The sequence below is a fragment of the Bidens hawaiensis genome, unplaced genomic scaffold, assembly GCF_021521415.1.
Source record: "Bidens hawaiensis isolate Kalapana, Puna unplaced genomic scaffold, B.hawaiensis_p1.1 tig00038692_1, whole genome shotgun sequence".
NCBI lineage: Eukaryota > Viridiplantae > Streptophyta > Magnoliopsida > Asterales > Asteraceae > Bidens > Bidens hawaiensis.
In genome coordinates this window covers 65,334-87,778 of record NW_027496810.1, presented here as the reverse complement: position 1 = coordinate 87,778, position 22,445 = coordinate 65,334, and the positions used below count along the sequence as shown (strand labels likewise).

The 22,445-nt window shown below is 35.5% G+C and overlaps 1 protein-coding gene across 1 annotated transcript; it reads right to left on the bottom strand.

Moving 5' to 3' along the window:
* Positions 1-996: 996 nt before the first annotated feature.
* Positions 997-22,167, bottom strand: LOC143590622 (uncharacterized). Its single transcript, XM_077071046.1, has 21 exons — positions 21,479-22,167; positions 20,014-20,129; positions 19,701-19,909; positions 16,135-16,254; positions 15,915-16,043; positions 15,148-15,273; positions 14,455-14,510; positions 14,280-14,379; positions 12,980-13,097; positions 12,514-12,723; positions 11,844-12,168; positions 11,431-11,633; positions 10,625-10,893; positions 10,406-10,530; positions 9,685-9,919; positions 8,523-8,711; positions 6,694-6,977; positions 5,982-6,180; positions 5,144-5,383; positions 4,974-5,059; positions 997-1,271 (listed from the first exon to the last, which is right to left on the bottom strand). The coding sequence occupies exons 1-21, from the start codon at positions 22,165-22,167 to the stop codon at positions 1,112-1,114; spliced, it is 4,188 nt and encodes a 1,395-aa protein (XP_076927161.1). The 3' UTR covers positions 997-1,111.
* Between the last annotated feature and the right edge of the window lie 278 nt (positions 22,168-22,445).

The following is a 22,445-nucleotide window of genomic DNA, read 5'->3' as shown; positions in this document are numbered from 1 at the left end:
TAGTAATGCTTCCGCTGAGGTTGTCAAGAAAACTATGTTTGTATTATAATCGTCATTCAAAATGTTTTATTGAGTCATACGTGTTCACCAGCATATAGCTGACATATTTTGTTTCCAACCCATTGCAAGTAATTAAGCATAAGTAGTATTAACAAGGATTGGAGTCTTAATGAAGATAGAAGCGCGTACAAGATGGCTCCGTTTTTGATACACTAAAATCCTTGTAATATGAAACATATCTTTTGTAAATTAATACGCGGGTATTTAATTCCCGGGTAAATTTTCAATGTAAATTAATATTATATTCAAACCTAAAGTCTTCCGTTAAAATTAACCATAACTCTGATATATTTACAAAACAGGTACCAACTTGTGGTCACACGCCTAGACCCTAAGTCAAGGTGTGACAATAGGTGGGCGACAGAGGCGTTGGCGTTGGGTGGCCGATAGTAGGGAGGAGGCGGCCGGTGGAGACGTACGATGGTCGACGGTAGGCATGGATGTGGTCGGTGGAGGGAGCGACAGCTGAGGCAGGGGATGTCGAAGGTGTGACGGTGAATAGAGTGGTGGGGGAGCTAGCGTTTGGAGGAAATAAAACAGATGAGTGAATGAATATGTAACAGGTCTTGGGTGTTAGAAGAGGTTGGGAGAACTTAGAAGCACATGGTCCATGTCTGTTTCAAGGAGAAAACGCGCAGACTTTTTTAATGAAAGATCTTTCAAAAAACAAACACACTGCAGACTTACACGTCTGCGCGTGGTCTTCGCACCGCAGACAAAAGAGGTCAGAAAGAACTTTCTAATATTTTCAGTCTAATCTTTTGGACCCAAACCAATTTGATATTAAAAAAATATTAAATCATGTACTTTGGATAAACAATACTTTCAAAATAAATATATCAAGTTTATATTTTCAAAAAAAACACACTTAAAAGTACCCAACTTCACAACGGTCTTATAATATACCATCAACCTATCTCTTTCTTTCAACATTACTTGCAAAACCAAAAAAACAAACTGGCAAACGAATGTACATAAATATACCATACCGCCACCTTTCTACATTTATATACATCAAAGAACCCGCCAACTGCAAAAACTGTGAGCATGATCACAAACCCGTCTCATACGCCCAAAATGTATCAGGATCAGGACAAAATAGCGAGAAATCTTCAATCTCTAAGTTTGCTATATGCCAATCAAAAAACCGCGCTTGTATCACCTTGAATACAACTAGCAAAGTCGGTAGCAACCACCACTCCTCGTCCTCACTGGTTTCACGAGAAAATATTCAGGTTATAAACTGCGTGATCTCAGTAACGTTTAATCCTTGTATCAAAGCAATGATATTTTGAAGTTTGACTACAAAGAAAACAGTATACAACCTACTAACTTGATTTATTTAAGAATATCATCCTACCATCGTTAAACTATAACTTTGCTAATCATATTTATTACATATTAAAAAATGGAAAAGGACGGTTTCGAGTCAACACAAGCTACGAGCACCTTCAAAAACGCCACTTTGGTAAAGCCATCACCCAAGATTTAAGAACTCTTAACACAACCATTTTAAAGAAAAAACAGTTTTTATATTAATATAACTTAGGGGTAGTTTTGTCACTTATAATTTACAAGTTTTAAATTACAATTACAAAAATTAGTTTTTACATATATGTAAATGCTTTTACACATGTAAATTGGTTATTACATGTATATCTATTTTTTTCATTTACACGTATGTAAACTTGTGATTACATACATGTAATCACAAATTTCATCATCATCATCATCATCGTACTCAGTATACCCCACCAATAGCAAAGCTATGGTAGGGTCTGAGGAGGGTAAGATGTAGACAGCCTTACCTCTACCCCATGGGGATAGAGAGGCTGCTTCCGGTGAGACCCCCGGCTCGATAGTAGTTTTGCATCAAGCCTTGGACATATTACATAAGGCACATAGCACTCAATCATCGGGACGCCGGCTGATTGGTGCATGTACCCTTGTCTTTCGGCTATCAACGCCACCACATGATGCCTGATTAACCTTCCATCACTTTTAACATTATTTTCACAAATTTAGTAAAATAACGTCAAAATTAGTGCAATTTTACTTTTGCCCACCCGAGGGTTCACACATATATACATTATATGCGCGCACCGCAAGCAGAGCACATGTAATCACAAATTTAAATATAATAAATGATAAAATTACTCTTTAATAATATTAAATATATAAAATAAACAAATAAATTGGTTTAACAGTTCTTAAATTTGTTTAAGTTCCTAAAGGAACTCAACCATTGACACATTTTTCGTGTTCTTATTTTTTTTTGGATTTTCCTTCACATTTTCAAGAAACGTTGATACATTTTTTATACAACATTATTTAGAAATAAATAAATAAATAACCTACACTACAAAATCGAGCATTTTATTTTCTTTAATCCGAGTACACTACCACTATACTAAAAAAATCGACTGTATTTGAGAACTCAGTTGATGTGCATGCTTATGTCCATCTGTAAATATTTTACTTCATGCATAATTATTTTTCTTCATTTGTAATTAATTGTCGTCACGCGTTTATTTTTCTTCAAGCGTAACTTAGGTTCCATATTTTTCTATTAGACAAAATGGCAAAAGACGTCATTTATGTTTGCATGGTTTTTCAATGGACGTCCTTTAGCGAAAGATATGACAGAAAACAAACTTCATGTTTCAAATCTCTTTCACATTACGTCTTTTGCCACTAACCCAGTTATTTTTTTCCGTTAAATCTAGTCATCTGCAATGTATATAAGGGTAATTTTGTAATTTTATAATTAATTTAATAATAAAAACATATTGAACTCTCTCTCTCTCTCTCAATACCCAACACACACACACTCTCTCTCTCTCTCTCTCTCTCATCTTCTGCCACTAACACTACCCCTAGGCCTGTAAACGAACTGAACGATCGGTGAACTGTTCGTGAACCGTTCGGTGGGAAGTTCGTTTGTGTTCGTTTATTTATTAAACGAACGAACACGAACAAAAAATTTGTGTTCGTTTAATTAAACGAACGAACATGAACACATGTTCCGTTTGTTCATTATGTTCATGAACGTTCGTTTTTGTTTGTTTATTTATGTTCGTATATGTATTAATATAAAATAATTAATTATTATCTAGATGAGTCATCTAATTAAAGGTTTTATGTTTTTTTTTTAATTTGTGTTCATTGAAGTGTTTTCATTTATGTTTGTTTATGTTTATTGTGTTCACTTACATTTTTTCATCTATATTCATTTATGTTCGTTTATCTTTGTTCAGTTATGTTCCCTTAGATTAGATTATAAACAAATGAATATAAACGAACACAAATGCTCTTTTTTTAAATAAACGAAAAGGAACATAAATATTTGTTCGATTAAGTGTTCGTATTCGTTTAAAGTTATATGAACGAACATGAATATGCCCTTCTTTGTGTTTGTTCGATTCGTTTACAGGCTTTCATTATTCATATTGATGAATACGCCGGTCTCAATCTCTAGGCTGTGTTGATTTTATTTGTGTTCGCATGTGTTCGTGAACCGTTCGTGAACACATTCATTTCTTTAATGAACGAACACGAACATAAAATCTCGTTCGATAAGTGTTCGTGAAACGTTCGTGAAACGTTCGTGAATACATTATTTCCTTAACGAACGAACACGAACAAGACCTTGTTCGTGTTCGATCGGTTCGTTTACAGCTCTAACTGCCCCCATTTGAACCTCTCTCTTACACTATCTCCACCCATTCAACATCCCTTTAATCTCTGACGTTTAAGGCTAGTTTTTGCTGGAAAAGCAAGAGGGTTGCCGGTTTTGTACGACACGGTAGCGGTTTTACGGCGAGGGGGCTTCATGACGGAAATAGTGAAGGTAAGATAATCCAGTCGAGCCAAGAGACACACGAGGACAGTGGATGCGATGAAGCAAGAGGTGGCGACTTAGGGTTCCGACATCGTCACCATTCTCTCTTTCTATCTCTCTCTTCCATAGCACTGTTGGTGATATCCGCCACCACCGTCGCCTGCAACTCCACCCCCAAAACCCTATGAGCTGTTTTCTGATGGTATTGTTAATACACAAGAAAAAATCTCAGATCCGGCTTCACCTTAATTTCCGGTTGTCGATTTGAATGTATTTAAACTCAGATCTCTCTCTAAGTCTTAAAACCCTAGTCAGCGTTAAACAGGATTATCAGAATTTGGGTTGAGAGAAGGCTATTGTTCCAACCGGTGGTGGTCATCTGGGCGTTCATCTAAGACGGTGGTGGCCCATCGTATGAGTTTTATAAAAACTGGTGTTTGGTGTTGTAAAAACTGGAAAAGTTAAAGAGGGGGTGGTGGCTGGTGTTTGGTTGTGGTGTTGATTGTCGATGGTGGGTTATGATTATTTGGGGAAGAAGATGAGTTTTATTTATTTAAAAACCAAAATTTTAAGTAAATTACACAAATAACCCTTGAAAGGGTAAAAAGACTAAATTGCCCTCACATGAGGTGCACATGACTGAATTTAACGAGAAAAACTAACCCTCGTTAGTTAAAAGGACGAACTGTGCAATGTTTTTTGAACATAAAGGATGTTTTGTGTCATTAAGTTTGCCAAAGGACGTCCATTGAAAAACCGTGTAAACATAAAGGACGTCTTTTGCCATTTTGTCTTTCTATTATTTTAATAATGCCAAATGCAAAGTAATAGATTATTAGAAAAAGTAGTTTACTTCATAAAAAACAAATGTAAACGCACGTGATGGCGTGGAAATAAAACAAATGTAAACTTACATGTAAACGTAAGTGATGATGTGAAAATAAAAAGAATGTTTAAAACATCTATTGTTGGAGAAATGATTGTTTCTAATTAATCTGACATGGCACGTTTGAAATTAGTGATAAGAGATGCTCTAATATTCACAACTAAACTGTAAAACTAAAATACTTACATCCTATTTTCCCACGCGTTAGGCTCATCGTACATCTGGAATGTCAAAAATCCATAATGAATCATGCCACATGTAAACGCCACCGCCTAATAACAACCCAATCACACAAAAAGTATTTATCCCCGAAATCAAATGATAATAAAAATATAAAAATAAGATTAAAAACTTACAATGTTTGTAAGGGAGGTAGCATTCCAGAGCGCATAGATTCGAGCAAGTGAAGCTCTTCTATGACCTTTACTAAACAACGCATTTAAACCCGCAGGAAACGGAGAAAGCAACGATAGCGGGAGAATAAGAAGAACTGCTAGAAACGCCCCGATTGAGATCCAATAGAATTCAACCAATAATAAGAGGGTGACCGAGAGATCCGATAAAAGCAACACGCATATCAACAGCTGTAAAGTATCCTGAAACGGCATAAATCTTAAAATTTACATAAACTTATTTTATTATATTTTAAGTTTCAAAACAGTCCGAAAAGTGAATTCGTCTGACTTTATCATTTTTGCGTTTTAATTTTTAACGTGTGTAAATCTAAAGTAACTCACTCGAAATCGCATAATAAACATCTATACAATACTATAAAACATTTTTATACTGTTTAAAAGTATTAATAAACTGTTAGAACAGAACAGTTCGAAGTTGGGTTTTCAACTAGTTTAAAGAATCGAGATGAGTAAATCTTGGGTTTAAACGCATGGTTAAGTTAAATAATGAACCCGTGAAAATTTATATTGGCTTTTCACCATTTAAAACATGTTTTAACTTAGCATATTCTGTGAAAAGTCAGCAGTCCCGGATTTAAGTTTAAAATCCTGCCTTTCGTGTTTTAAACGTGCGTAAACGAAATCTTAACGTTTATTTTCTTGTTACCGATACAGAAATATCATTTAACTTTAGTATGAATGATTTAGAAAAAAAAAAACTCAAAGCCACAAGTGTTAACTGTTAACTGAACCGCCAGTATTGCCATGTTTAAAAGTAACGATTAGCATAATAATGTACCTGTCGGCCCGTTGGCCTAGTGTTGTGCAAAAATAAGGAAAATGGAAACAAATAATCCCTTTTAAATTCCAATGACTTCAAAGAAGCATCATTAATAATACCACCATTAATTCCACCTGCTACCCTTTTACGGTTTAACGCTTGACTCGTGTACGATTGACTCGATTGCACTTGCTTAACAGCCCTCCCTCCAATATGCCTGAATAATAAAATTAGAATAATATACCAACAGATTAATAAATAACAACTAAAGCAAGAATTACATGAATAGTCCATGTGTTATGTTCAAAATGCACTTTTGGTCCTTCAGTTTGAGAAAGTACATCACCTGTTCCAATTTATGCATAAAGTAAAATGATCTCTGACATGAAGAGGTTAAACTTGTGTTAATATTTATAAAATGACTAAAATGCCCTTTAGTTTTAAATAAAAAACCTTTATTCATTGAATCCCACCATAATTTAAATTATAAATAACTTAGCTGCTGAAACATAGGCAGACAAGTAATTTAATTTCTTATTTTAAGTTTAATTTTCATTTCAGTTTATTATTAATAGTAAGGGGTATTTTGGTCATTTCACTTTTCACACCACTTAAACAAAAAAAGTTAACTATCCTTCAATTTCATGGTTCCATACTTGAGGACCATTTGTGCGATTTTTTCAATAATTAAATAATATCTGTAAACTGATACTGCATGTGACAAACTTACTTTGGCGATTCTTCACTGTCTTCTATCAAATCATGGTGATGTAGGTTGTGAAAAAGAACATCAACCACAGTTACCAAAATACCCAGCTGATAGAATCCGGTAGCAGTGGCTTGAAACCATCCGAGCTCAATTTTGACCCCGTGAAAGTCAAGCTGCGGGTTACCGTGAGTTTTGATCCAGTTAATAACCGGAAGCAAAGAAGACCGTATTGACCCGCTTCTCACAGTTCTCAGCTGCGCGTTTAAACCAGCTACCAAACGATTCCAAACAGACGAAGGAACATGCTGGCCAATCACATGTTTACAAATGTCAGAAACTGATTATGCGATTTGACCAATTTACTTGTGTGGATCATTCAGATCATTATTTGTCTCTAATGGGTAAAATTATCTAAAACAGTAAGGTGTTGTTTGTTTTTTTAGAGGTAAAATGTCTGCAGTTTAAGAACCACATCTGCAAACGGTAGCAGAAGAGGTGGACCAAACCTCTGCAGTCTGCAACAGGAAGACTGTTTGTTTTTTAACGTCTGCAAACTGCTAAAATAAACTTTAACAATTAACAAAAAACTAAAAACCTAATTAACAACAAACTAGTAAACATAAACCCCCATAAAAACCCACTCATCAGCCTTTTCTACTCAACCCATAAACCCCCATTCTCTCGTAGTACTCCAATACCTAGGGTTTAATTTTCCAGTTTCTATTCATCATAATCCAATCCCAATTTCCCAATATCTGTTTGCATAACCTTCCTTCAACAACAATTGGTTTATTAATTAATTTGATTGATTATGAGTACTCGAAACACCACCGGCAATCCCAAATCCCCACCTCCCGCGAAAAAAACCCCTCCGGCCAGAAAAACTAAAACCCCTCCCACACCATCCGACTCCTCCGTTACGCCGAAGCGTGCTCCCTCTACCAGAGGTAAAGTTGTCGCAACCAACGATGCCACTGCCACCATAACACCTCCAGGATTAAACCTCAATTTAGGGTTCTGTTTACTTATGTCCATAGCAGTGAGCTTTAGCCTGAGTTCGGCTAGTGATGTGAGAAGAAAGGCAACGGCGGTCAGCTAGGGTAGGTGGAGGAGGTGGCGGCTAGGGGAGGTGCCGGAGGATCAGCGACGGCAGCTAGGGGAGGTGGCCGGTGAGGTGGCTGGGTTTGATAGAGGAAAGGAGAGGAGATAAGATTAGGGTTTGAGGAGATGATAGAAGTATGATGAATAATATGTGTCAGAAGTGATTGGACCATGTCTGCACCAAGAAGTGGGCGCGCAGACGTTTTTTAATGAAACGTCTTCGGAAAAACAAAGAGTCTGCAGAGGGCAATGTTTGCGCGTGGTCTGCGCGGCGCAGACAAAAGAGGCCAGGAAGAGCTTTTCAGAAAAATACAAACACCACCTAAGTAGTCGAAAGTCGCCCAAATTGTAATGTTAATGCATAAAGCTTCTTATATCCCTTTATATTTAAAAAACTGTAATGTTAATGCACAAATTGAATTGTTTGTAATCATCTTTGCCACACAATTTGTCTAAAAAAGTTTTTTTATTTGGTCTGCCAGATCAGACCTGTGCTAAAAAAATAATCTTGTTTTCGAGCCAGCCCATCAGTCCTAATATAAACTAACAGAAAGATTACGAGTGTTTGTTCGTTCAGCTTTAAAACGATCGGACACGAACAATTAAACGGACGACGTTATCTTGTTCGTGATTAATTGTTAAGAAAATAAACGTGTTTGTGTTCGTTTATATTCATTCGTTTACACTCTTAAGCCTGCCCATGGTGACACTTCAAAATTATAATAAAAAAAAAGATAATAATAGAAGACCTGTCCAATAAGATTTGTGAGCAAAGTATCACTATGAAGATTGTAAGGCGCCATGTAGCTTCCATCTCCACCAAAAATAATGCACATCGGGAAGCGTTTCTGAATACTTGCTACCATGTCTAACCGCTTCTCATCACCACCCAAGAAGAAATCAATGTATGCAATCGTTAAATCGGGTGTCGCACCAACCTACACGCATTATTTTTCACTCGTGTGAGTATAATACTATATCATAAAAGAAAACTCTTACTTTACAACAAATATAAAATCAGATTCATTTCAGAACTTCCAAAAATCCAAAAACCTTAAGATCCTTTAACAAAAAAACCATTGTACTTATTTATTTGATATATTTAAGGGTAGTTTTATCATTTATTATATCTAATTGTGGTTACATACATGAAAATTGGCTATCACACATATATGCAATATGGTTAATGAAACATAGTTATCAAAAGCGAACAAAGCGCACGCCTAGGCGCAATTTTTAGGCGAAGCGGTGTTTTCCCGCTTTTTAATGATGGAGGCGCTTATCCAGGAGACAATTTCTGATTTTTTAATTTCTTTTTGATTTTTTCGATCTTTTCTGATTTTCCTATTCTCTTTTTACAAAAATTAATAATGATCACCTAAAAAAAGGTCAGATTACGTAATTTACTCCAACATTATCGATAAATCTTGATTTTGTATACAATTTGTTTTGTATATTCTAGTTATTTTAGAAGACAAAATCTTTTCTTTTTTTTGTACTGGTTAGATGTTTTTAATGGCTACATGTATTAAATTTTTACTATTAATAAATTTAATATATGTTAATGTTTGTTTCAAATATTAACATATTTAAAAATTTGTTTTATTAAGTGCGTTTTTTTTTAAAGCGGACCCTTTTTTTGCGCTTGAGACCTGGGCTCTAGGCGCACCTTCATCGCTTTAGAGCACTTCTCGCATTTGATAACTATGTTATTAAACATTTGTAAACTTCACAAAATTACATATAATAACTGACAAAGTTACCCTTAAATAATATTAAATATACAAATAAAATAAGTAAATGATTGGCTGTTAGGAGTTCTTAAAACTAAAAGTTCTTAAACCTTTGGATCTTTGACGAGATCCCAACCCTATATGTGTGTTTGTGTGTGTATGTATATGTATGTATAACCTTCATCCCTTTGTATAAAGCTCTAGATCGGCATGAACGAAGACAAGAATGATCATATTCAGACTTAACAAACTCCTGAAGCTGATTGATTTTGTATTTCCTACGCCACTGTTTCCAAGACCAGCCACACGGGTATGCAAGCAACGAAAGTATACTATGGACTGATCCTTCCCACCAATCATATGCAGCAACTGAGTTTATCTCATCAATAAATCTGTTAAACGAGTCTTCATATCTGCATCTCAAATTGGGTTCGGTTACACATCATGTGGATTTTTGTATTAATATATTCAAATTAAATAAGAACGTAACTTTATACATTAGTAACCAAAATGACCCATTTCAAAAAATATGACCATATTACCCTTATTTTTCTAAAAACTTCTTATTTACGCATATCTTGTAATTTGAAGTCGTTTTTACCTTGTTTTGAAGTTTTGCTTTAAATTTCTTTTTTTCGTTTCTAATTCGAAATAGCAGTATTAAAATAAGAACGTAACTTTATACATTAACAACACATCCCCACAAATATGATTTCTTAGTGGTTCATGTAATAGAATAACAATAAAGTGATACAATCATATTTATATTATGATTAAATAAGGGTGTAAATAATATTATGATTATGGTTATATATGACATTTAGTAAGTTTGTAAGGGTATATATGGAATTCTCCCTTCATATAATTATATCCAAGAGTAATATAACAATAGTTCTTACACTATATCAATGATTGCATCAGGAGGCGAGTAAGGAAGATGCCACGGTTCTCTAAACGTATTTGGGCCCATAAAATACATTCGGTACACATGACTCTGAGTTTCATCACCTCGTGTTCCTCGAACCTATACAAAAGTAAGAAAATATAAAGGTTGACCAACAAGTTTGGCTCTTAAGGAAAAAACTTGACCAAAAATGGGGATGACATGATAATAATACCTGAGATAAGGAAAGAAGAGAGGGGAAATGGTGGTGATTGGTGCGTTCAACTGAATCCACTTTGTCATAAGAAAAAGTTTGACCGACAAGTTTGACTCGAAGGGTACTTAAAAGAACACCCAGAAGAATCACAACACATGATAACATAAGAGCAAAAGGCCAAGGTCCACCAAATGTGTATATTAGCTCTTCAAGAGCCGTGTAGCAGTTTGGCATCCGGTATTTTTCTGATCGGCATTTGTATGGGCAAAATGACTCTGACACCCCGCCTGCATCATTATTATTACTTAAAATGTATTGATTGCATATATAAATATATAAGGGAGGTTTCAAAATACAGCACAGTTTTGCGAGAACACATAAACAGAATAAATAACTAATATTTCTAATCTTGAAAAATTTTAAAACATAAGAAACTGCTTGTAATGCAGTATTTATTCATCTCTTCTGAAGTTTAAAGGAAACAGCCTACGAACAATTTTGTTTTATGTATGGAACCTACACATGTGTAAGAAAATAGTTAAGTTTAAAAATAAGAAAAAGAAAAACATATGTAAATATTAGTTTAACGGTTTTATATGTACATAACAAACACCCATGTATTTAAGTATGAGATTTAAAGAGTGAATGATTGATAAAAACAAATAAAGGTTTTATAGGTTTGTTCTTTCTGTTCTGGCTATAATTTAGTGTTCTGTAATGAACCTCACTCAATATAGTGGTTAGTTCAAGTAAGAACCACATATATATTTGTGAGTGTGTACGTGTGTGTGTGTGTGTGTTTTGACAGGGCACTAACAAACAACCTCTAACATGTATAAAGGATGCACGTCTGGGAAGTTTTTCAAGGGGACAAGAAATACAAAGATCATTATCAGAGCCTTCGACATCTTTATAAGTGCCAACCGGGCATTCCTCACAAAAAGTGCCATAAAGTCCTTTAGGGCACGCCTTTCCACTTATTGTACCGTCCTCTCCCGGGAGAGCCTCTCCATCCCCTTCACCACCACTATAATAAATACAAACAAGGTCCGGTACTCCAGTTAACTAAAAAGCCATGGTATATGTAAACAAGACTAAAATAATAATATATTTGAATGTTACAATTACAAAGGATGAAGAGCCCTCAATTTACTGCAATCTATATGATGTGGCGGTTGTAACTTATAAGCCATCTATATCCAAAATATTTTGTGACAATAGCAACAATGTTACTTACTTTATGCTGATGGTACTATTTATCATTGCAAGAGGCACATATTCATCTCCAGTACCAATTTTGGACCAGTGGAAATGAAGTCTTCCGCCGCCGCCGCCACCTCCGCCAAGCGGGACACCATGGCCACCCACAACCGACAAAGAAGACTTATCATATAGGGATATTGATTGTATGAAAAGAAGAATTGTGCCACCAGAACCACCACCTAATCCTCCAATTAAAGTACCGTTACTGTTTGTGGTAGCATTCCCATAGGTTTGACCGTCAGCCCTCATTGACCCGTATATATCAAGCTTCGTAAGAGGCCATAGAATAGAGCCCATCACTAGCAACATAATAATTATTATTATTATTAATTTATTATTATTATTATCATTACTATTGAAGTAAATTACATTTTTGGTTCTTTAGTCATACAGAATTCCAGGTTTCGTCCTTAAACTGACGAAATAACAATGATTGTCATTTATGTTCAAATTTGTTTACATGTTTCGTCCTTTGAACTAACTAGCGTTAAATTTGTCCGTTTGTAGAAAGGACAAAACGTGTAAATGCTATTTATTATTTAGTTTAAGGACGAAACCAGAAATTTGCTATATACCTAAAGAAAGAATAATATAATTTACTCCTATAATTATTAATCTATTTATTTGAATGAAGGAAGGAGTACCAATCATTCCTCCTCCAGCAACACGTCCGACAGACTCATTGGGACCAAGAGTTCCACTTCCTAACTCACAGGGAAGATCGGGTTTGCCATAAATGCTGCCACCTTCACTCAACCTTCCATGGTACAATCCAGTGCCTCCTCGGCCACCGTGCCCGGCCCCACCACCAGCACCATTTGAATAGTTTCCCAAACCAAAACCATTTCGACACCCTGCAAAAATGACCTCAAGTACTTATTATGTGAAATCAAAGTCTTTTATTGTTTAAAATGATAATTACTCACCAGTTTATTATTAGGATTTATTTCTCTTTAGAGGTATTCCCCTCTATCGTAAACACAGTATTCAAATGAATATTATTCTTGTCTCTTTTACATGCATAATATGTGTCTACTGATTACTGCCTTTGAATAAATTAAACCAATTCACATGAAAAAAATTCTCATTCAAAATTTTAAACATAAATACCTAATTCGGAAGCGGTTATCATGCCTTCTGTGTCCACAGTGACGGTCATTGCTCTGTGTATCTGAATGATACTCCCTTTTATTATGCCATTCACAACTATTTCTTCAACACGACAAATCTGCAAAAAATATTCACATCAAACCCCCAAAATTGGTAAAAAAAAAAATTAATGTTATTGCAATGTTAGTTTCATTTCCCGTCTCTAAAAAAGTATAAGAACATAACTTATGTTAACCAATGTTGGAGAAAGACTGCTTTTGAAATTAATGTACTTTCTGAAGGGTTAGTTTAGTTATTTAATTATGATTATCTGCTATGTGATAAGATTAGTTTAAAAGTGTTCCTCCATGAGGTGCGAATTGCGTATTGGAACGGAGTGTGACAAAACGCAATACGATAGCTCACTGAACGCTCATGAAAACGCGTACCAATTCCGATGGTACGTCGATCCAATTCGGAAATTTAATCGATAAATACGGTAATGAAATCGTGTTTCTGGTAATCTAAAATTCGGCAATTGGATCGATTTTTTAGCGTTCCGGTAGATATTTTAGTGTTCCAATTGATTAGGATAATGGAATTATTTAATTAAATAATATTATATAAATTGGAACTATTTAATTTTTAACTGGAAAATAAATAATATATAAATAATGGAATTATTTAATTATAAAATTATGTACAATAATATTATAAGTTTATAATCTGTTATGGAATTATGGATACTCTCTTTTGCATAATATGTTATGGAATTTTAGTTTTGGGCATGCAATTTGATTATCTGTCATGGAATTAATGTTTCGGTAATTATGTATTTTGGTAATTTTTTGTTTTAAATTGGGTACCCCGAACCGGATTCTGTGGTACACCGTACCGGTTCGTACCGAAATGAACCTACCCCTCTCTGTACAGAATATGTCACCTTGAGCGAATTGCGTACCCGTATTCCGTTCCCGTAACGGAGCGAACCGCGATTTAGGTAACTATGGTTCTGAGTCATAATGGGTTTAGTCTTGGGTCCAGTATAAATAGTTTGATAAGCTTAATTGTTTAAGGTGTTGTTTAATTTTGTTTGCATCATATTAATAGAAGAGTAAAATCAATATTTTGGTCGACATCGTGTTTGTGAGTTTGTATTTACTAATATTAAGCAAACATTTACATAAATAAGAGCAAAGACCATATTCAATAACTAAAATGGGCCATATAAAAGTCAGAAACATGGTACACAGAGTTTGTAGATTAATATCAACTTGGGAATGCATATACTATAAGATTTAAAGTGTTGTGTGGTTCTTACTTGTAGTGAAAACGAAAGTGTGTCATTAACATGACAATCATCTGGTGGATAAATCAAATCTCTTGGGCATGTTGGATTCTCACAATGGGATTTTGTAACTCTGCCAAAATAAAAAGCTAATTAAGCTGGCTTGTAACCTATAAAACAGCTAAAATGGTTACAAGTTTACACTCACATGCTTTTACTCTGATCATCATCTAAGGGAGCTTCAAGCAAAGAACCCGGTCCAACCTGTGAATGATAAATGGTTATACAAAAATGCCAAATTACCAAAAAGAGTATCATAGTATTTTCGCATACCAGAAGGGTTAGAAGTTTCCAATACCTGCATTTTTGGGTGTTGTACAAACCCTTTATATTTTGATATAAAAACACAATAATGAGGGTTGTTCAATACCCTAAATAAATGGTTTTCAACTAGGATTGAGCTCGACCTCGGCTTGTGAGTAGTTTTCTCAAGCTTGAGCTTGGCTAGTTTATTATTTACTAACTATTAAATAATATATATATTTATTGCTTCTCAAGCTTTAGTTAATTATTATATATATTTATAATTAAAGCTGTATATATAACATAAGATATATTGTTTAATTATTTTTATCATATATTTATAGTAATAGATATTACATAAATATATATCAAATAGGTTATGTAAAAAGTATACAAGTAATACGCTCATTTCAAATTTGGAATAGCAGTTTCCTTTTACTAAACAAGCTTATTATTAGGCTCGAATACGCTTAAGCTTGCCTAGATTTGAGCTTTGGCTCGTTTTTTGCCCCTAGATATATATCATATAAGAACCCTTCCAAGTGAAAAATATTATAAAAAATCCAGTTAACAGAAAACAATCCAGAAAATAACTTACAATAAGATTGTAAAAAAGTGAAAGGGAAAGTCTTTGTGCTTTAATTGCATCACCCTGACCGCTTAATGTCAAAAGTCCTTGACCATAAACAGCCAAGTTTGTATTTGAGGTTATGCATGAGTTTTCCTGCCAGATCAGACAAAGCTATCCTCAAATTCAAAAATATATATTATGTGAAGGGTCAAATGGGCTGGCTGCCCCAAAAGAATAGTTGATATAGAAACCGGTAAAACGGATCTCGAGTCTCCCAAATTTTAATAGGGTTGTTCATTAAACACATGTAACATAAAAATCATTTACAAAACCAAAGAAAGGAACAAACAGTTTTTGTGGACAAACCTGACCCAACCCACCTAAACAGACGATTTTGCCACCTTTAAGAAAGAACAATGTGGGCCCCAAACAAAAACCGACCGTTTAGTTATTTCTGTTTTCGTAAAAACTAACTTTTGGTTCGGTTTCGGCTTTGCATGCAACGAAATTATGTAATTTCATTTTCTATTTTAAATTCTAAGTAATTTATAAGAGCTTAATAAATGATGTAACCCAAATATTTTAGCCCATATAGGCCCAAATCATTATTTTGGGCCGATTTCTTTTACAGTTCAAAAATTTAAAGCCAAAATGGTTAAACCGAATAAACCAAAACCAAACAGAAAACGAAACCAAATAGTTTTCAAAAACCAAAGCTTTCAGTTTTTGGTTCAGTTTGAGCCCAAGACCGACCCATGCACACCCCAAATTGTGAGGAATCGGAGTAACCATACCCGAAGAACAATAAGGTTACGGACTTCAAGGACAGAAATAGTGTAAAGTGTGCTGCCACCACCATCAACTTGGATCTGGGAGTTCCACATCAGTACCATTTTGAAAGTAGCTCTAAGCGCACCGTACACCTTCATACACGACACATAGAAGAAACTCATGTAACTAAAATTTATAAATATAATAAAATTTTCACATAATTTCAGTCTTTTAAGTTTGTACCATTATGATGGAATCACTCATAAGCAGTTCTTCCGCAACAAGCTCAAACTCAGAAACTGGATAATCGGACAACCCCAAGGCGATGCTGCCACCACAAGCTAGTTTAATTTGGCCTCTGACCTAATAATCGTATATAAACATGAGTGAGTTAATAATAATTGTACACATCAAAGTCAATATGGTCAAACTTGAGCAATATAATGATAATTGTACACAACTACATATCAAAGTCAACATGGTCAAACTTGAGTGATTTAATGATAACCGTACACGTACACATCAACGTCAACAGGGTCAGACTCGCGTATAATATAATGATAATTGTACGCAACTACACATCAAAGCCAACATGGTCAAACTTGAGTGATTTAATGATAATTGTACACAACAAAGTCAACATGATCAAACTTGAGTGATTTAATTTGGCCTCCAACCTAATTAATAATATTACATACTGATAGGAATCAAGTTCAGTTTCTAGTCTAAATGTCATTTGTCTATTTTTAGGAGGGGTCAAGTGCAACTTATATTATTATAAATAGGTATTACTAGCTAATAGGGAGAGGAGAGTATGTTTATGTTTAAGATGGCATTACCATGGCTCCTGCTTATGCAGTGAGATAGGGCTAGGCCCGGAACTTGTAACTTTTACGTTTTTGTTAATACAATCGTTCGGTCTCTTGTTTGCCTTATTCTATTCTCTAATCTCAATTAACTACAAGCTTAATCTATCAAACCCTATCATTGGTCCGACCTGCCATTGACCTGCCATTTTCACTCATGGAAACCCTAGCTCAGAAATTCTGATTGGATGCTCACGAACAACAGATTCAACAATTACAATCTGATGTTTCTGAGATTAAAGCTACACTAAAAGCATTGGAGGTTGATCGTGGTGAATCCAGCGAATTTCGAAACGTGGTGTTGAATTGGATGAAACAACAAGAGCAGAGGACTATTGCTGGGTCGCTTGGTTCAGGAGGCAATTTCAGTGAGTTATTTCCCTATTCTCGTCCCAAATTTGTGTCTGATAGGGATTTGGGTCCCAAATCTGCTTCCGATGGAGATTTTCCTCATGGTCTTCCATCTGTAATAGCTCAATTGGAGGCGCTTGTTTCCAGATCTGAAAAGCGTTTGCGTTTTGGTGGCCTCGAAATTCACAATTCAAAAGGGCAATTGAATGAGGATATAAGTTCCTCAAACCTTGATTGGTTTGAAATTAAGGAGGGATTGGTTTCATGTTATGATTCGGGTGTGGATATTCCAAATCTAGGGCTTGCAACTGTTAATCCTCTAAATTCTGGTAATTCTCCATCAGATGTGTTCGAGCCTTCACTGAACCCTAATTCTTCGTTAGCTTCCTTTAACGATTCAGATGAAAATCCAATTGGTGACCTTCCAACGGTGCTTCTTTTTGCTCCAGAGGTGATATTAGCACTTCATTCGGAATCCCCTGTTCTTTCCTCCCAATTGTTATCAACGGGACACCCACATACACATATCAGTGAAGTTGGTGATTTCAAGCTTTACCCTTCCACTTCAATGAATTTTGCTCAGGTCTTGCACAGGCCTACACATACTGTACCTAAGGTTCATCCAAGTCAATACGAAATTGGTAGTGAATTGCTTGCTGTTCAAACCTTTGAATGGAAACCGGGTTGGGACTTTGGTTCGACCGAACATGCAACGTCCAGCCCTCTTGCTTTTGCCCCACCTGTTACCACCATACTAAACCACCTACTACACCACAATCAATTGATGATTCCTCAATTGAATGCTTTACTTCATTTATCAGAAATTAAGGATTTCGATTCAACGCATATCACTATCAATTGGGCTGCCTCTTTTCACAACTCCATAGAACCTATACAAGATCAACTCAAAACTCAGATTCAGATCTTTGGTTTCGATCCTGGTCCGAGTTTTATTAACATGCTTTATTTTAGTTGCATTATTCGCATATGTCAGCTTGTTTGTGCGGTTTTGTTGGAGTTTGGTCTTCCGGTTTTGGGCCATAAACTTGGTTTTACTCAGAATGAGTTCCATGTTTACACTGGCGCCCTCTATCTGTTTTACAAATTGCTCATGGAGAAGTTCGAGTGGAGTCGGTGGTTCGTGAACTTCATGAAGATGAAGCTCTGCAACATCTTAAGGTTCATTTATCCAGCGTTCAAAGTTCTATGAATATGCATGTTGACAAGAAATGTCGGGATGTGCAAGTCAGTTAAAGAACAGGTTTGGGTTTATGTGACGCTTAAACCATACCGCCAACTCTCTGTTGCAAGTCGTCTTCATCAAAAGTTGCCTGCTGCCTTTTTTTGTCAAATTCAGATTGTCGAGAAATTTAGACCGCTAGCCTCTGTTGATATTTACTTTCCTACAAACCTACCGGGTATTAATTGGGGGTACAAACTACAAGTCCTATTATTGAGTTAATTGTTGGATCATATAATTTGTGGCTGGTGCATGGGCAGGGTCGACCGCCAGACGACGCAGCCGATCTCAGTCTTGAGGACAAGACTGTTTTCAAGGGCGGAGCAATGATAGGAATCATGTTCAGTTTCTAGTCTAAATGTCATTTGTCTATTTTTAGGAGGGGTCAAGTGCAACTTATATTTTTATAAATAGGTGTATTACTAGCTAATAGGGAGAGGAGAGTATGTTTATGTTTAAGATGGCATTGCCATGGCTCCTGCTTATGCAGTGAGATAGGGCTAGGCCCGAAACTTGTAACTTTTACGTTTTCGTTAATACAATCGTTCGGTCTCTTGTTTGCCTTATTCTATTCTCTAATCTCAATTAACCACAAGCTTAATCTATCAAACCCTATCACATACATATACACGTGTGCCTTAATTTGGATTCTTGACCTAATTACCATATATAAAATTGATTTTTCAGTACCCGGCGGAAAAAAGTCAACAGGTCAAACTTACTGACATGTCATTTGTCGCTTCATTATTATGACCTGGACGAAGTAAAGTTTATGGGTGTGCATGAATCGATTTTGAGCTCCAACGAAGATTCAGTTTTTGAGTTTTTCAAAACTGTTTGGTTACGGTTTTTTCGGTTTGGGTTCAGTTTGGTATCAGTTTTAAGTTTTAACATTTGGGCTTAAAACTTTCAGACCTAAAAAATTGGCCCAAAATAATTAATTAAGGCTTAAAATGTTGTACCCAAATTCTTTTGTTTATTGACGATTGATTATCATACCATATGGGTTAAATTTTTGGGTAACACTATTTATTAAATTCTTACAAGTAACTTCAAAGTCAAAACTATCCAAAAATTTGGTTCAGTTTGGTTTTCAGTTTTAGTTACACGCAAAACAGAAACTGACCCGAAAGTTTGGTTTTACGGAAACATAAAGCAAACAGTCACTTTTAGTTTGGCATCAGTTTTTTTGGTTTCATGCACACCCTACCATAAATCTAAACTTTTGTAAGATGAATTAAGGCTGAATAAAACATAGCCATCTAATATATAAACGTGACAAATGTTCGTTACCCGTTTATGCAAGTAAACCCAATGCAAAAAAGTTAAATAAAGTATATGCACAGACACACCTGAACTCTGCTCCAACGTAGAGGCACCAAAACTTTAGCATCATTTTCAACGTAAACATTTGTCCAAAGTGGACTTGTGGAGAAAACAAGTAATGGTGTCTCAGTTTCCGTGGTGACATTATTATTGTCAACTCTTAAACTTAACAGATACGAGTCAAAATTAGTACCAGCTGCTCCACCATTCATTGGACAACCAATACTCTCACCGCCTGTAACACCACCACAAAATCATATAATATTATATTCACGTGTTCCAAAAAGATAACATTTTTGTTCCCAAAAAATGCTAGTAACAGGCATGTTGACCACATACCATGCACTTTGACTTTTATCTCTTCTTGTTTGCTGTGACAGTCAAGAGATATTCTGCCACCACCGCCGCCGCCCCACCCATTGCCGCCAGATGCACTTACAATACCAAATCCCTTCCTATCCAATAAAACCAGCGGGTGACTGATTAGTAAAGTTTAATAAAAAATATGCAGTACTAACATTCAAATTATGAACAGATATTAAATAGTTATTAGTACATAGAAAACATGTAAATTGATACCAAAGCAAAAGATATCAAATAATAAAATGTCACAGCACAAGTTCGCTAAAGGCTTATGATTATGATCCTAAGAATTCAGTAGAACTACAATAAATACTTTTACTTAAAGTATCAAGGATTCACAATATAGTTTATTAGAACTTAGTAATCCTTCAAATTTTCATGTCAACTGTTCAGGCTTCATTTATCTATCATTCTAAGAGATCTTTGCATAGTTTCCACAAAATTGGTGTAATTTAAAACTGATTCTTGTTTCTTATTCACTAAAGAACTTAATTTATACCCTGTGTGATAAATTACTGTAACTGATTAGTTCCAAATTAATATTTTCACAGATATAATGGCCTTGATGTGATAAATAAACTGCAAGTTGAATAATACAATGATACAAATGAAGTATGAAAAACCCGTTTAGGCTACAAAAATTAATCACACACTGACTTCACCAACAGCATTACAGACGCTTTAATGCTCAAATAACCCCCAACTAAATGGCATAACTAAGAAACAATATACACACAAAGTAATACATTTGTTCATCCTTAAGCTCGTTTATGCTATTATCCAGAGGATATTTGGTTCTTGGAGCAGTTTATTTAATTAAAACCTATTATGTGCATCTAAAACCCATCCGGGATCTTTTTTGCTTGACTTTCACATAAAACAAACACCATTTTAATCAAAAGGGCTGCCTTATAACTATTCAGCGTGGCTTTTGAAGCGCATCAAACTCAGCTTCTTATAACTATTCAGACTTTTATAGTTGGCCCAAATGGCTCTTCCATAATTCTGTGAGTCATAAGAAACAGAGTTCGATTAACCTATCATTACTTGTAAGCTTTTTGAATATATTCCACTTGGTTATCATTCTAATCAAGAGGGTTGCTTAATTATATGACTACAAGCAACTTTCTATCAGAAAAATCTTTATAAAAATTCAAAGCTCATCAAACTTCGTTTCTTATAATTCAGTGCATAGAGTTCACATTGCAACTTGCAAGTAGTGACATAAAGAAGATGAAAATCCTGACACGTGGCTATTCACAAATAAAATGGTAACATATCCTTCTACTAATAAATATTATATGCCAAGAAAATATATGGATACAGTACATCATAACAAATATATCATTTGTTAGTGCAATGCGTCATAGTTCTTGATATGTTGACGCATACACACAGAAATGTAATGATAAGAAAAAAGAACCAGAGTACGAATACGTACCATTTTAAAGCCTTTATAACAATGCTTCCACCCGATCCACCACCACCATTTACTCCACCATCACCTCCCTCCGCTAGTAAAGACCCGTTCATGTACAAAACATCCTTCACGATGATCTTAACACGCCCGCCACCATTCCCGCCATATTTATCACCATCTGACATCCTACCGCCTTTACTCCCATAACTCCAAGGATAAGGCAGAGTAGACCAAGCATAAACATCCCCGCCCCAATTCCTCACACAAGACGCCCCTCTACCGCCATGGCCGCCACCAGCACCGTCATAGCCTACGGGGGTGCCGCTAGTCTGAGAAGGCGGTGCTCCACCCATGGCTGTTGTGTTTATGAGAGAGCTTGTTTCCATAGTCACATTAACTGCAGCTAAAACAACGGAGCCGGCGATGATTGAAGAGTTTAGTCCAACTTTAATGGTACCAGAGAGATTGAAGGTGATTACGCATCCTTGAATGGGGCAAATGATGGTAACATGAGGAAGTATCTCCATGTTTCCATTTGCCAATACATAGAGATCGGAGGTTAAATTAACGTTTGAGTTGAGTAAACATGTAGTGTTAAACGATCCCACGCCCTGTAAGCCTTCACATGTGATGTCGTTATAAGCAGTTGCAAAGATATGTGTGGAGAAAATGCACAAGAAAAGGCAAGCGAGAGCTGGGAAGGGACGCATGGAAAGGTTGAGGTTTAGTACATGTCAACAACATACACCTGAAATCAGAAGCAAGTTTTGCAGTTTAGATAGATACCAATCCTGAATGAATGAATATATAGGGTTGGTTGATTGATTTGTCGTCAATCAACAAGGGGCAAGAAAAACCCTATATTTTTCAATCGATAGTGAAAGAAACATCACATCTGGATCATTATATATATATATTATTTAAAGAAGCAAACATCTGAAATGTCAGTCAAAAGGGTTTTGAGATCTGCACCTGAATTGATTGATGA

What these genes read in the sequence shown, in the direction of transcription:
- LOC143590622 (XM_077071046.1), bottom strand. Translation starts at nt 22,167, where the DNA reads ATGCGTCCCTTCCCAGCTCTCGCTTGCCTTTTCTTGTGCATTTTCTCC. An exon ending in GATAAAAGTCAAAGTGCATG is followed by an intron (nt 19,910 to 20,013) that starts GTATGTGGTCAA and finishes GTGGTGTTACAG; the next exon opens with GCGGTGAGAGTATTGGTTGT. An exon ending in CTAGGCCAACGGGCCGACAG is followed by an intron (nt 5,384 to 5,981) that starts GTACATTATTAT and finishes ATGCCGTTTCAG; the next exon opens with GATACTTTACAGCTGTTGAT.